Here is a 16,318-nt window from a genome sequence, read left to right as displayed (position 1 = left end):
GGCATCAATTGGGAAAGAAAGTTATTTCCTCGGAACAGCAATGAAAAGAAACTTTGTGTTTCCCGTACATTTAATCTGTTTGCCAAGACCAGCTCTGGTAACTTTATTCCACAATTCACTTCCCGAGGAAGATGTGGAATGATGAGGATGGAAAGAGAAATTGCACAATTTATAAGCATGTGGGTGGATGAACCTAGAAGAACAGACACTAGATGAACACTTTTGCTCTACTCATGGCTGGCTTGCTTCTCTTTTGTAATCTTGTCAAAAGCACTTGTAATAAATTCAGCATTAATGCATACAGAGATGGAAAATGTCCTTTTAACAGTGAAGATGGTGTCATTTGTTATAGTTGGGGGAGGTGTCAACAGAGTGCTCATCCTTATTGAATTTGAGATAAGCTTGTCATACTTCATGCTAGCTCTTACACATTAACCTATGGCTTTATTGGTAGTCTGTCTCAACATACGCAAGGTGGTTGGGTATGTCTGTCTATGTTTGAACCAGAAATGTGATCTCCTATACCCCACTGCCCTGCAGTCCTGGGTTGTGTGTATTTGAGGCCTATTCTTTTTCTCCTCTCCCCTACTACGCTCAGTGTTTTATGGGCTGTGTGCTGCGGTGCAGTGACCTCCCTCTCACCCCGGTGCCACCCAGCCGGTGCAGGATTCAGGCGCGCATAGCCCCTGCCAAAACCCCATAGCGCCACATCTGCAATCCATAAACGCCAGCCACTCTCACTCTCCTACTCCCTCACCCACACTGCCTCAGACTCTCACACTCCTCCATTTCACTCTCTCTCTCTCTCTCTCTCTCTCTCTCTCTCACACCCACTAATGTTTTATTTTAATTTCCAAATTCTATGCATCCCCCTTTTTGCATTCCTTTGACTGTTTTCTCCCACCACTTCTGGTTTTATTCATGCTGAACATCAACTGGCTCTTCCCTTATCTCTCACTCCCTCACTGCCCCCTTTCTCTCCTTCCGCTTCTTTTTCCACATCCAACGGAAAAATCTCTCACCCATTATATCTTCAGTGGGAGCCAACTAAGTGTGGTGGCAGTGAACTGGGAACCACAAGACATTCCTGATCCAAACAGCACTAAGTCACCAGTGTTCATGTCTTCTGACAGTGGCCTGTGCCAAACACACACTTCACTTATGGGTTGGATTCAGCTTTACCACGTTGCAGTTAGTCCCCAAACAGCTAAATGTTTATCTGTTTCAAATTGATAGTGTCAGGGAAAAATGTAGTGTACGCATCTAAACTCAGGACCATTTTTGTACATGTGTTACTTTAAGAGCATTCTCCATCAAGGGGGTATTGAATTCCCCCTAATCCTTGCCATGAACTGCTGGCCAGCAGAACACACAACACTCCTCCCCCCAGCCTTAACAAGATGTGTTGAACACATCACTGTTGCTGTGCCCTTGCCTTAATTCATGCAAAAAATTGTGAAGTGGGAAATAAATTGAGTGTTACCACTAAACTCCCAACTTGCCCCCCCATGGGCAATAGAGACATTAGTCTTCCTCAATTGTACTTTTTTCTTCAACGTTTTCCACTGTAATCAAATAAAGAACGCACACAGTGAACTTTTGCTCCCCTTCGTTTCTTGGATCATGTTCTCCTCTCCATCCCAAAATCTTCACCTTCTGGTTTCCCAGACATATTGGTATGCCTCTGTGGTGCAGTCCCAACACAGGCCGAGGATGAATCATGTTGCTGCAAGCATGCAAGGGCTCAGTTTTATGATAAATATTACAATTCATAAATCAGCGTTTTCCTAAGCAATAAAGCATGGGGCAGGGAAGGACCCAAAACTGTAGAGCATTTCAGCTTCAGTTTGAAAGTAACTGGGGTCATGATCTGAGTGTGTGTTTGTGTTGACTAGAGCTGAAAAGGAGGCTTCAGGTCAGGGTGAGACCACCATGGAGAAAGAGCTGTGTGTGTGTGTGTGTGTGTGTGTGTGTGTGTGTGTGTGTGTGTGTGTGTGTGTACTGCTGGTAGTAAGCAAAGTACTATAAATACTTCTACTTTTAGATGTTCATACAGTTTTAGGCACACCACATCAATGTATAACAGGGTACAGGGAAGTGTAGCAAGTGACTTCCTCACACCGAGATAATGTTGATGCCATACAGCTTTAAATAGCTTTAACAGGGAAGTCTTGTAATTTGAGTTTATGTTCTTTCGGATTGTATTAAATTCTTTTAATTAATTAGATTTTGGTAGCCTCTTTTTTGGCCACTGAGGCGTGTTTGTGATAAAAAGATTATACAAATAAATGAACCCGACAGCTGCTATTTGTCAAAATCTTAAAGGCCACATTATTCATTGAGATATTATGGACAAGAATTGCTTAAAAGCACAACTTGGGAGTTCTTTTTCCATTTTTAAAATTCCCCAAATATCTCTAACATAATCTATATAATGTTTTTTTCCCCCATTATTATATTTTAATGTGGCTTCAGGCTTTAAGCCACATCTGCATGACTTCAAAGAGTTTGCCAGTGTAATGTGCTTGATACTGTACATGACTAATGTAAAAACTATTACTGACCTGCCAGTTCCTGTGGAAACAGCCCTCATTTTTACTTACTGAAGTACTTTTTAGTACTCAACACGTACACAGCTATTTGTTCAGTGGTAGTCACTCAAATATTTTGGACCTATTACAAACGAAGTTGAGAGTTGCTCAACAAAGTAATGAGGAAGCTTTATGAATACTTATTCATCATTGCCACCTAGTGGACAAAACAGATTCAGCAACTGAAGGCTTCGCAAAATGGAACAAGATAAACAAATAAAGAGGAGATACTTTGGATCAAAATAGCTTTATTTAATACACATTACACTTTTTGAAAATGTCATGTGATCACACCGATACATGTCATGTGTCTTTCTTGCACTGCCATGTTGTCCTTCCGCTATTCCATTTCCAAGTCATCCATGTCCACAGTGCCTTCTCTCTTGACCCAGGGTAAAGGCGAGGGCACATAAGGGTCGTATGTCCAGCGAGGATACACTCTCTTGTACAAATTCATCATGACAGTGTCTTGAGAGCGCAGTTGATTATCAAATACACACTTCATGTGACCATGTGTTCCTGAAAAAATAAAATATGACAGTCAGACTTCACAAGAGATAAACACTGCATAAGGAAGCTGCTGACACTGAGTTTTGTTGTCAAATTTTCTCACCTAAAGCCTCCTTGATGTGGCCTCTTCGACCCCACTTTGTCCGCAGCTCCACTGGCTTGAACCATAGGATATCATCTGTTACAGAAAGAAACAGTAAATTATGACGCTTAAAGCCATAGAGAAGTCAAACATTATGTAATATTCTGTAGTCATAGTAAGAAAAGAAAGAGTCCTCTCACCCCTGTTAAAGAACATGTAACGGACAACTGCAGAGCGCCGGTTAATTTTGAATGGGTGTCCACTGAGTACAATCCTCTTCAGCACAACGCGCTGAGGGTCACAACTGAGCAGACTGCCTGTAGCCACCAGGTCCTGGATGCCTACAAAGACAGACGAGGAATTAGCTTAAGTGGATAATTAAATTAAATTAAACAGACAACAGAATGGATGGTCAAAAGTTTAAAATCAAGGCAGCCAGACCTAATGAAATCTACTAAAGTACAGACAGGACGGTTCATCTCACCATCGTTCCTCTGTTTGAAGAGCAGGACTCCCGCAGGAGAGAAGGTGATGGGAGCGTACACAGACACCACAGTGGGGGCGTCTGGCATGAGGAAGCGCTCCATCTTATGCTTGTCAGCTGAAGAAGAGCAGAGCTCATCACTCAATAATCAACTTAATACTTTATATCCAGCAGCTAAATCTGTTTCAGACTACTTTTTCTACAATCCTTTTGCTACTCTATTTTTTTTTTAATCAAAGTAACAGCAAATCCATAATGCTATCGATAGACAAATTATTAGTTCTGCATAAGGGTACTGTCCCATAACCAGAAAATTCAATCAATAAATTAATTATTAAAAAATACTAAAATAGCGTTCATCCAACCTTTGCTTCTTGGGGATTAAGTAGCACAGCAAAATTCATATGCACATTTCTGCACTATAGGTGGTGCTTGGTGATGTAGTGAATGCTTGATGGTCATGCAGTGGCTACTGGGGTTGTTGCTAGTTTTGTTCGAGGCAAAGTGAATTTGAAGAGGAAAGTTTATTAGTCAGGTTTGTCAAGACGGTTTAAAATTAGTCAGTCCTTCTTGTCAGTGTCTTGTGGCAAAGTTCACCAAATTTCAGCTTTATGCAAAAGCACCATGCAAATTTACTCCGCCTGTCAGCAAATCCACTTATCTAATCAGTTCCACTGAAATGAACTGATTTTGGTACAAACAATTGCTCAGGCATGTTATTGGCAAAGGGCAAAAAAGCAGGAAAATATACTGAGCGCCTGTTACACAGAAGCTGTTGCCATGGTTACTTTGCGGCGCGCTTGTTTGCCTGTCTGTTGATGAGGAGCACAGAGCGACCCCGCAGATCAAAGCAGTCTGAAAAGGCCTTATATAAACCCTGTCACAACCATTCACAAGAAATGAATTTATAAGGTGCGGAAATCTTTAACATAAGGACTTAAAAAGCAACCATTCATACAGCAAAGTGTATATAGGCTATATGAGTGATCAATCGACAACAAAGTCAAAGTAAACATTAAATAGCCTATAACAAGCAATAATCAAAACATACCCAATTCATCCGATCCTTATTAGCTATTAGCTACTAGTTATTTAGCATATAATCCTTAAAAAAAAAAAAAAAGTAATATTAGGTACTCTACCCTACTACTGGGTGATAGGCCTATAACGCCACTCTCTCCCAACGAGTCCAAGCATCACTGGCAGTAGCGGCCGGAGTTTCACGTTTAATTAAGTATAGATGTAGAATTGTTCGCGGTTGAAAGGTTTCTCTGGTCGCACAAAGTTTACAATGGATGGAATGTTGTTTGCATCTTAGACTGTGACACAATAATGGCAATAACGTTATTTAACAGCTGTCGAAAATACCTCTCCTCCCTGTTCTCCTGTCTTCCTTTAGCTTTTTGGCTGACTTTAACATCATAAGGTCCGGTGCCACTGACCTGCAGCACGGTCGCACATTCACGTCAGGGATGGTGCGTTCAGTAGCGTAGCGTTACTTGGATTAGTAACTAATAATATAACTGGAAATAGCAATCCGTTACATTACTCTTTAGTGGGAAAAGTAACATTTCAGTACTGCCCAACACATACCCACTGTGGTACATACTACGCAGGTGTGGAATGGGCAGCTGAACGCAAACAAACATCCTTGTTGATACTTGGAGAGGAATAAAACTTTACACACGTCAACCTATAGATGTCGTTTTTTATTTTTATTACAGATCTGAATGATTCACGTGGGTCAGACTTTCACGTTGGAAAATCCGGAATTATCCAGAAAAATCACATCCCAGATTGCTAAGTGAGCCGTAAATCTGTAGTAGTCAGTCACTTTTTACCAATGCTGCATAAATTAGGTTATTTATACATTGCAGTTCTTCTGATGCATGTATTGGAAGGATTTTTAAAAAACGATTGTTTCGTTAAGAAGAGCTTAGGTGTTCTACCTGAGGTGTGCTGAGAGAAGATGGGAGAGGCCCTGAACCTCCGAAATCCACAGTGGAACACCAGCTCCTCTTTAGATTTGATCGGCTCTGTATTGCTGGGGTGTCTCCTCACCAGCAGGTGCATCACTGACATCTGCACAGAGGAAAAAACGATTAGTCCAGACAAGTCAAAACCAATAATACTGTACTGTCAAGTGTGACGACATTTCAAATGAACAGTTACAAATTACAAAAAGGCTTTGGGATGTCAAAACCTTGGATCATACCTTCTGTTCATGGGGCAAGAGAGACACCAACATCAGAGGTCTGCCTGACTGGACACTCTCCATCACAGAAAAAGGCACATCAATGATGTGCAGTGTAACATACCAGCCCACCTGAAACAGAAGGGGCATCAGGGTCAATGAACCCAAAATTCGAATAAAAGTGCATTCATAAATGAAGGATTTTTTTGTTTGTTTTTTTACCATGGCTCCCTCGTCCTCAGTTGCAGCTTCAGCCAGTATGCGGTGGCGAGTGCGTTCAAAGCTCTGGAACTGGAAGATGCGCGAGTAGTTAGGAGGCAAGTTCTCCATGGGGTCCCAGGGTGAGGAGCGGAAACTTTTTAGGCCTCTATAGCGCTGGAACCTAGACACAGAGGACAGCAGGGATCAAATGAGGAAATCATCAAACTGTACAAATGAATATGTTTTCCTTCCAACCTAAATTCACATTATTTACGTAATTATTCCTCATCCTACATAAAAGCAGAACCAACCTCATTCTAGCTGCCATGTCGAGAGGTGTGTCAACCTCATCAGGAAACATTTCATTGGCTCGAGCCTCGCGGTAGCGTTTTAGGCCTTCTTCTTCTGCAGCTTCATCAATGTGCTCATCATAGCGCTGATCTGCTCCAGTTCGCTCTGTGGCACACACCTCTTCTTCCTCCTCCTCCTCTTCTTCTGAGACACAGCCTGAACCTGGCTCCTGAACACAGAGTACACAGTATAATTTTCTAGTCTAGTAACCCTGAGCCCTGTTAATATTACAGGCCTAAACAGAGAATGCCACTGACTAAGTATACATACCTAGACCCTTGTACTAGATAAGTGAAGATATTAAAAAGCAATTTTTATGTTCCCTGTCCTTGTATATGTGACTATTACGAAAATGCAAATGGTGGTATTCCAAAATGAATTGTGATATTGTGAGATAGACAGTATTTCCCGGAAAACAAAAAAGGCATCTATTCAATTTGCCATAGGGTCAATTTACACAAAATACAACATACATGTTGTGTTATCTAACCTTGAAGATAGTTCGATTCGATTTGTCTAGGTTATAATATATCTCACACTGCCTCTAACCCTCCGTCCCCTTATTGGAGTGGAGGCAGACATTTAAGAGCTATATTGTATTCATCTTCAAAAAATGGGAAAAAGAACAAAAGTATTTGCACCCCCAGATACCACTAAAAGGAACAGCACTGCTAATGTCCCTTGTTCAAAACTATGAGCCAATATCCCACAGATTTGAGTGTTCAATCCCTACCAAATCCATTTATAAGTAGATAAACAGGTGTCTCTGCCATTCTCTTCTCAGTTCTGTATAAGTATTACTGTTGTTGCACTCCCTTATTACAAAGCAATGTTTATACTACAACTTTTTTTCTAATTCACCAAGGCAGCCTTCTGCCTCTCTAGTTTGAGAATGGCAGTCAATATTTTGCAAACAATGACCAGATGCACATGTTGGGAATACAAGTGCGGTCAAAGAGATTCTAAGTATAGAAATTTTAATTGTATAATAGCCAAACATAAACAAGACTAACACAGACACAATTAGAACAGTGTTTTCAGCAGAATTGTGCTGTGCATAATAGTATTTGTGTCTGTATGTGTGAATGTGATAAGGAATTGCCAGAATTCAAATTATGGGGCTCTCTGGTTTGCATATATTTAAATGTTGTGTGTTCTCTGTGTGTCTATAAACTCCAGTCTTTCCAGACATTCACTACTACAGATATTCACATTCACAATATCTAGAAATTCAACTTCAGTGACCAATTTATTTGTATGAGGGAATTAATCAAAGACAACATGCTTGACAGTGCTCCCTCACCTGGCAAATAGGAGGCAGAGCGAGATACATGAGGGGGAAGCACTCAGCAAGGGGTTGATTCACAACCTTTCCAACATCCCTGCTGCAATAATAATAATCATTATCATTTGAAGTACCCTTTTTCCTATTGTTACCCTCTCCTATTTGCGTATTCCTGTGCGCTAACCTTGACATCAAACACATGCTAATAACAATTACATATCATAATGAACCCATTGCATAAGGAGAGTTTCCCCGACTTCTTTTCAAGCAGAGTTGGAAATAAATAAATGTTCAACCCCTCCCTTCGTCCAGACAGGAACTCCTGTTCACAGGACAGGAAGACAGGAGGCTTCTCTCGGGACTCCTGCTCCAAACACTATTGTTGTGGTGAGCAGCCTGGCACTACAGGCCAGAGACAGAGAAAACAAACAGTGCCTTTCAGTTACGAGGTGCACTGACTGTGGGTCACGTATGCATTGTGATGAACAGTATGCCAAAGAGAATTATAGTCTGATAATCCGGACTAAGTTTATTTTTGTCATGTGTGCACCTGTGGGGGCACCATGGATTAGAGGTGGCTCACTGAACCTCACGGCCCCAGTTTGAGTCCGACCTTTCGTGCCCTTCATTTCAGGTCATCTCTCCACTGTCTGTTATAAAAGCTGTACAAATGCCCCAAAATACTTTCAGTGTATACCTGAGAGTTATTCTCCTCATCATCATCTCCATCCATGGCCTCGTCCAACATGTCATCATCATCGTCATCACTGCTTTCTTCATCCATCTCTCCATTCTCCTCCTCATCATCATCATCAACAATCCACGTGGCCTGGTAGTCTGATGTTCCTTTAGGCACCTTCATCACACGTTTTTTCTTCCTGGCCTCTAAACAGCAGAGAGAAAAATCAATAAAACATTAAGACTCATGTCATATTGTAGCAAGTTTTACTGTATATACAATTTGAAAAAACTAGCTATATTTTAATCAAGATAGCAACACAGACATTATTTTAAAATGTGTCAGGTACTTGCAGGCAAAGAAAATATATTGCTATGTACAGTTTGCTTTGAGCTAACTAAAGGGGAAATCACAGCTCAGAATCAGAATCCGCTTTATTGCCAGGTATGTACACACATACGAGGAATTCGACTCAGGATTGTACATTGCTCACAATGTGCTTACTTGTACAAAAATACCATAACACAATAATAAAATAATAATTAAATCAGACACACACTACAGTATAGACAACACTAACATACACACTATGAACAAAACAATGTAGACATATTGACAAATAGTGCAGTGATCAGAGTGCAAAGGATGCAAGAGTTAAATCATTAACCCTGTACACATTACTTGTTTCTGTAACTCGCTAGTCGTGTTGATCCATCAAATCCCCTTAGCAAACATCCATCAATCTGATTCTGAGACATCATATATATGACTACAGTTTTATATTAAAACTGTAATAAAGGCAACACCTGGCAAATCAGCCTCATTAGCACAGAGTTTCCTCAATACAATTGTTTTCTCGGTCACTTGAAGGCTTGCCAATGTGACCTCTCTCCCAGTGATAATTTCATGGTAATCCAACAGGATTGCTGCAAAAATAAACTGTTAGACTGTACTGAAATGTTTAATCTAACCAAATCAGGTGTGAGGCCTCAACCCTCTACACTGAACAATATCTTATCATCATATTACAAACTATATCACCTCAAAAAGAGAATGTGTGTAAATTCTGTCTCTCCACCTTCAGCTTCCAGCAGCTCGCTTTCTGTTGGCCATGTCTGTTCTCCGTCCATGGGGTCCACCTCAGCCTCTGCCAGCAGACTCTCCCTGACAGATGGGTCTGCTTTCATGAGCACCCGCACTGCAGCCTCATCTTCACCTCCATCCTGTGGGAAACAGATCTCTGAGGTAAATGGGATATTCAGCCTAATTATTAACACTTAGTGGGACATATACACTATTTATTGGCACATTCATGCCAAAAAAGCTAATTTGAATTGAATTATTATTTTTAAGAACAGGGGAGGGTTTTACATTCTTGAATTGTTTTTGCCATCTTTGAGTCACTCTTTTCATTCATTAAACTATTATATGATCAATATTATGACTGCTTGTTGTCAAAGTTCCATTATTGCTGCATAGTAGTTAAAAATGCACATATATTTAAGAAGCATGGACTCTATTCATAGTTTTCAGTCACGTGACATGCGCGGTGACCTGGAAGGCAAAACAACAGACCAACGTAGCGACTCCCCCGTAGAGACGCCGCAAAAGCAGTCAAATCTTTATCACATTTCAACTTAAGAAAAAGAAAGATATGAACACAAACTGCAAGTGTTGGGCATATCCGATTGTTATGACCCTGGGGTTATTTTTTGTTTGTTTATCTCTCTCCCTGAACTGTTTGGTCACCTGGATGACAGCAGCCATCTTAAGCCCCACTGACAGGAACTCCTCTCTCTCTCTGCCATTCCCAACCTGAGCCTGTGTACTGTGTGTTATGTCTGTTAGTCGTGAGTAGAGAACTGTTGTGATTAGATGAGACTTTGTAAGTGAACCTGTGTAGTGGACACATTGAACTTTGAATAGCTTAGCTTTGTAATTCAGATTGTCGTTGACAACCTTGTTTTGTTGGCTTTAGCCATTTTGTTTGCTATGTAGCAATTTTCTTTGGCGTAACTTTATTGTGTTAGCTACTAGCAGTGGGTTGGAGTGAGAAGCCTTTTTTGTTTGCACCATTTTTCTCCTGTTTTTCATAACAGAAACCTAGTTTAGAGCTTTGTCTTTTCTTTACTTTTTGGTTTAGTTTTAGGTTTTCTTAGAGTGTTTTGGTTGTTGTTTTGGGCACTGCTCATCTCTGAAGATAATAAAAACTGCTAAATTTTATTTAATTTGTTCTGTCATTGCTTGGGAATGGGAAGCCACACATTTATGTTACATCCTGGATACCCCTAGACCTTGGGGACGTAACACCGATCCATGTAACGTTATAGCATCCGCTGCCGCATTTCTACCGTTAAAAATCGGCAGGTCCCTACAGCCACTCGACTGCGGTAATATTTACTTTTACCTTCTGGGGAATCCCTCACCTAACACAGCTCAGGCTTGTCTGCTCGATTTGCCAGCGCAAAAAGTAAGAAACTCAAAGTTACAGTGTATCACCAGCATATTGGTTGGCAGGCAACGGAAATTAACATCTTTTTGCCCTCCAAGGAAGCGTTTTCATTGGAGTGTGACGTCACGTGAAAACTATGAATTATACAACTGTAACATGAGGCCGACTTGATATTCTGTGTTCTGCTTTCATTTATTTTTTATACTGTGTGAAAAATAACAGGCTGCCTCCAAAGGTAAAAAAAAAACAAATACCTACAACTGATACGGAAATAATAATAATGACAATAATACCCAATAGTCACCTACCTGCATGTCAACATCTTCTTTGCCCTCCTTTGCTGTTCTGGCTGTTGTTAAGTTGAGAGGAAGAGGGTCTGGTGGAGCATCAATCTGACTGAGCTGAAAGTCTCCATGTCCAGTGATGTGCACCAGCCTGTCAACCCGTAGAGGACGGCCACGGACATACCCAGAGACACAGAGGGTGCCCAGGCCAGTGGGTCCACCACCTGTACCCTCAGCAGGGCTGTTGGGCTTAAAAGTGACATGCTGAGCCAAAAGATGGGAACGTCTGGAGCGGAAACCAAGCTTTCTCTGTCTCTGAGTGCCCAGGTGTCTTAGAAGTAGAGTGGCATCCTGCTCCGAATCCAGAGGGAAAATGCGGGCATCAGGAAAACGGATCTCAGTGATCTTTGACAGAGCTCTCCTGGACTCAACCCTCTTCTTCACAAGAAGATCAGACACACCCTGACATACCAGTGCTACAAGGGGTAAAGGAAGAAACCGATACAAGTCAGAAACTATGTATAAAATCTACTGCAACAGCAATTTAGCCCAGTCACTGGAGGAGTGTAAAAGCTCCAGCAGTTTATACCCACCATGGCTGGGGAGGCCCTGGGCAAAAAGGCAGGAGAGACAGTAGTCTCCATAGCTGTCCCAACCTTCAGTGGAATCCAGCACAAATACAAGGCTATCTGCAATCTTTGCCACATCCAGCAGGGAGTGCATGTTAGCTATACAAAAGAGACCATAAGAGGTGGCTTCAGAATGGGACAACAAAATGCTGATAAAGACACAATAGTACAACAAAGGCATATAGCACAGTACAATCTATAAATATTTGTTTTTTGCTTACCTGTGCTGTGGTTTAGAAAGGTGAACCTTTGTTTAAAACGAGGCAGAATCATCCCAAAACTGTCACTGATGCCACTGATGACCCGCTCCTGATGTACGACACCCCCAGCACCCTCCCCACGTAGAAGTTTGGTAACAGCACCTGCATCGACTGCACCATGGAGAGACACCACAGCGACCAAATGAGGAGGCCCATCCCTGCTGCCTAGACGTCGTTTTTCTGTCAGGACCTAAAAAGACAAGAGACAGAGAAACTCTGCTGCTCCAACAAAGAATTCAAAGAAGACTATTGTTCGTGTGAAATAAAAAAAATACCATGTCTTTCTTATTCCTGCGTAGCTGGTTGGCTTTGTGCCTTCTGTCCATCTTCTTCTGCTCCTTCCTCTGTTTTTTGGTAAGGGCTGTCACTGACACTCTCCCTGAGGGACAGTTAACACAAGGATATTACTATGTTGTTTTAACATGCAAAGTGAAGTGGTAAATATGTAGGTGCACACTTTCAAAGGCTGATTTAGATGCTTTATTGAAACCAACCTCATTATATTTGCAGTGTATAAAAAAAACAAATGGCAAAATTGTTTCTCAACTCTTCACAGTACAATATGATTGCAACTAGGCCTAACAGCTCATTGATTTTACTTTTGTGCTATGTTTTCTGGCACATTATTAATGTATGAAGACATTTAATATAGTACCACTTGCATGCCCAATTTAGTCTACAACTGTGTGTTGTAAGACAGCCTTGCAAACAAACCACAACCTCGCTGCTTAGAAAAGACTTCTCAGTACACTATTTTGTCATCTGCCTTCTGCAGTCCTGCTGCACCTTGTTATTGCATGCAAAAAAACTCGTGTTGGTTTGCATACATTCTGCTTGTTTAATCACTGTAAAATCATAACAAACATTACCATTTTTTAAAATAATTTTAGACTGCTGCTAAGTTTGAACGCATCCTTGGTGTAAAACATATGATATAACTTTAAGATGTTGATAAATCTGTAGTAGATATGTGAACAGTGTGCGAACAAGATATTCACATGGCTTTTCTGTAGGCTATTGAAGTTATGATTGATGTCAAAAATATGTTTGCTGCTTTATAACAAAGTGGTTGCACACTATATCAAAGACACCTGTAGAGTTCAGTGAAATCCAATCCAATAGATCCTGCTAGAACAATAAATCTTTACTTTGTGAAGATTATATAATGTTAGGTTTTTTTCTTGGAGAAGTACTGATTCAATGAATAACATTTAAGGCCATACTTTGTTTTGCTATTGCTGTAACAAACTGCATTACAGTGTAATGTCCGTATTACTTTGTCTCTTAAAAAGAGTGTTCATAATTATTTGATATAAAAGCCTTGTATAAATTACTAACTCACACAATATAAACACATGGACATCAGTTCAGATTCTATGGACAGAGATATCAGCTTGTCTGACAAAAAGTTATGGACAGACAAACAGTCATAGATGATTCTTCTTACAGATATCTCTTTACATCCTTAGTGGAACAGTTATAAATGTGACACACTCTCAGTTCAATATGATCCTCTGTACTTAAGATCTGTTGACTGAAATAATGCCTGTGTTTCTATTTCCAGCGTGTAACTCAAGCTGATATGTCAATAACATTTCAATTGAATTCAACTGATTCTTGTTTTATGATCAACTGAAAGGATATGGTAGTATTAGTTGCAGTGCTAATGTATTGGATGGCATTGCATTTATCGTTTAGAATCTCATATTAATAAAAATGATGTGCTGATGAAAATAAATGCATGTAAAGTTGTGAGGTATGGAAAAACTCCCACTACACACTCGATCAGGCTGACAATGGTTGACAACTGTGTTTTCTTTCCTGTGATATTTGAGAGCCCTAAACTGGTTCCACCGTGCTTTAAATGGTCACAGGTTAACTGGGGAAAGACGCGGCCACCACCAATTTGGTTAACGATCCAACGATCCAAGCGATCCGTACTCCATTTTTTTTTTAGAGAGAGAAATGTGTAAAAAGACTCGATTTAAATGTACCACATTTTCCACTGAACTGAAGCCACCCCTAAATTCATACGAAAACTCGGCACGTGTGCTTGCAGAGCCGTGACCACAGCCACAAGCTAGCACAGTTGTTAAGTAACACTTCAACAATTGAACACCGCTTACCTTTGTTTTCTCTCTCAATTTCTCCTTTCGTCCGGTGCTTGCCATGTTTGTGGCCTTTATTTTTCTGCTTATATATGCCGTGTCTGTGACCCTGTTGTTTTTCCCCATTAGCAGCCATTTTCACCATGTGGGAAAGTGAGACAACTTACTTCCGCACTCGCAATGGCGTCATAACAGAGGCGTGTCTTCAGACTTTCTGAAGGATACAGTCTATGGAAGGAGATTTTCCTTCAAAATAAAAGGTTATGATTATGGTTAAAGTTAACATTATGTTTGTGCGACGGGCTTCACACATCAGTTTGCATTAATGCATTATATTACTGCATTTACTGCATATACTTTAAGTATGAGCCAAGGAAAACAAGCTATAAATGAGCAACATTAGATAACAACATTTTACAGAAATTATTAGTATTAGTATCAGGCTGGTAGAGCTTCAGAAAAATACATTCATAGCAAAGATTGTGTCAATAAGAAAAGAAAAATTAAGTCTGAATTAACATGATGATCACAAATAATACTGTAGATATGATGTTTATGTCGCAGTTACTCAAACCCACCTTTGAAAAGCAAACAAATACACTCACTGTTGATATGAAAGTAAAATAATTAGGGAAAGAGAAGGAGATGTAGAGATGGAGGTTAAGAAGAAGAAGAAAATGAAGTGAGAATGAGTCTCAGCTGCAATGACCTTGGCCAAACTGAGCTTGCAGCTCTGTCAGTCCATTCAGAGAACTGGTTCCTGCCAAAACAGCATCCTTCAGTAACTGGGTTCCTTTGTTTTATCATGCACTATAACCTGAGAGCATTCACTGACTACTGCCATGGCTGCTACCCCCAAACCCTCCTAACCCCTTTTCCTAGTAAGAAAGCCTGCTATATGTCTAGTATTAATTAATTCATGGATTTCAAAGGTTTAGAGACAAAATAGATCTAATTGGTTATCTAAACATAGACTGGGTTTCTGCTCAAAGTTTGGTGACACAATTACTAATGAATGACCAATCATTGGCTTTATCTCTTGTAGTAACTACCAGCATGGCTATGTATTCTATGTATTCTGTGTATCCTGCATATCCTGCATCATTGCTGAGTACAAAAATGTAATTGGCTAAAAATAGCTTTTATATCTTTTATCTTGAAAAATAATTAGGAGATCAGAACATGTTTCTTCTTTTATATTTACTTTACTTAACTGTCACCATCAACATCATTATCACCATCACTGTCATGTATCTTAGTTTTCCAATAAAAGTAAATAGTTGGTGTATTTTTAGATTTAGAAATTCACTCTTTGGTTTGCAGTTAAAGTCTTATAGGGCCAACCTTTCCTAATTTCTGTGATGTAGTTTGGTCAGAGTTGTAATGGGTTCAAAACAGCCAAATTAACTACTGTCACATCTAGGAGCTCCTTTCTTCATGAAGCTCCAAATTGTGCAACACATATCCAGTCACATGTGGCACACTCTGATGAGGAAGCATGTCAAAGTATGCAGTCTCCTCCACTGACATTCAAGCAGATCCAAAAACCCTCTAAGAGCCAACATGAGTAGAGCATTGCCATTTATTGGCTTTGCAACAGGCAGGTTATAGGGCAGGCTGAGTTACCATGCAGATAGTGTTAGTTAGTGAAAGAAACTTTAAGGTTAAAGGATGGGCTACAAGGGTTTCTTTTGCACACTGTTACTGTACAAGCCCACCAAATGCAGAGAATACATTAATAAACAATAGCATGCACTGTCTGAAGGGAAAAAAGTGCACACTCTGAGGCTGCTGATTAAGAATTTAAAAAACATAAGTGATGCAAGTACCACCTACAGTCACCCCTGGGGCCTGGACAACCAGTTAATTATCATAACGTTTCAGAAATTAAAAGAAATTTAATTTAATTTAAATATTTTCCTAGATATTTTCAGATGCACTCTTGGCCTCCGAACAACAAGCCTACTGCAGAGGATCCCAAAGACAAGGTTTTTACTTGTTGAAACCCTGCTGTGGACCATTAAAATATTATCCTGTGAATGTGTGTATGTGTTTTGAATTGTGTTGTTATGGGCCAGGGCAGAATGAGAAATTGTGCTCATGGACTTCTTATATCTCTTGTTATCTACTGCAAAGCTTATTCACTCCCAGAGAATATGCAAAATTAATTCATATAATTATTATTTTCATGATCATAAAAGCCTAAAA

General features: G+C 40.2%; 1 protein-coding gene across 2 annotated transcripts in view; it reads right to left on the bottom strand.

The window, feature by feature from the left end:
- Positions 1-2,822: 2,822 nt before the first annotated feature.
- Positions 2,823-16,318, bottom strand: part of tsr1 (TSR1 ribosome maturation factor) — a 30,594-nt gene continuing 17,098 nt past the window's right edge. Inside the window, exons 1-15 of one of the 2 annotated variants that reach the window (XM_046074570.1) lie at positions 14,129-14,326; positions 12,278-12,381; positions 11,964-12,192; positions 11,707-11,841; positions 11,138-11,589; positions 9,456-9,600; positions 8,396-8,583; positions 6,374-6,582; positions 6,084-6,243; positions 5,883-5,993; positions 5,617-5,749; positions 3,668-3,784; positions 3,384-3,524; positions 3,205-3,279; positions 2,823-3,110 (exon numbers count right to left, since the gene is read on the bottom strand). In XM_046074570.1, the coding sequence (XP_045930526.1) occupies positions 2,932-3,110; positions 3,205-3,279; positions 3,384-3,524; positions 3,668-3,784; positions 5,617-5,749; positions 5,883-5,993; positions 6,084-6,243; positions 6,374-6,582; positions 8,396-8,583; positions 9,456-9,600; positions 11,138-11,589; positions 11,707-11,841; positions 11,964-12,192; positions 12,278-12,381; positions 14,129-14,255 (2,505 nt within the window). In that variant the 5' untranslated portion in view covers positions 14,256-14,326 and the 3' untranslated portion in view covers positions 2,823-2,931. Of the gene's footprint in view, positions 3,111-3,204; positions 3,280-3,383; positions 3,525-3,667; positions 3,785-5,616; positions 5,750-5,882; positions 5,994-6,083; positions 6,244-6,373; positions 6,583-8,395; positions 8,584-9,455; positions 9,601-11,137; positions 11,590-11,706; positions 11,842-11,963; positions 12,193-12,277; positions 12,382-14,128; positions 14,327-16,318 lie in introns of those variants that run through there. The other variant, XM_046074571.1, reaches the window with a different exon arrangement.

The sequence above is a fragment of the Micropterus dolomieu genome, linkage group LG17 (genome assembly GCF_021292245.1).
Source record: "Micropterus dolomieu isolate WLL.071019.BEF.003 ecotype Adirondacks linkage group LG17, ASM2129224v1, whole genome shotgun sequence".
NCBI classification, from domain to species: Eukaryota; Metazoa; Chordata; class Actinopteri; order Centrarchiformes; family Centrarchidae; genus Micropterus; species Micropterus dolomieu.
The sequence above is the reverse complement of the archived record's forward strand: the minus strand, read 5'-3'. Positions and strand labels throughout refer to the sequence as shown.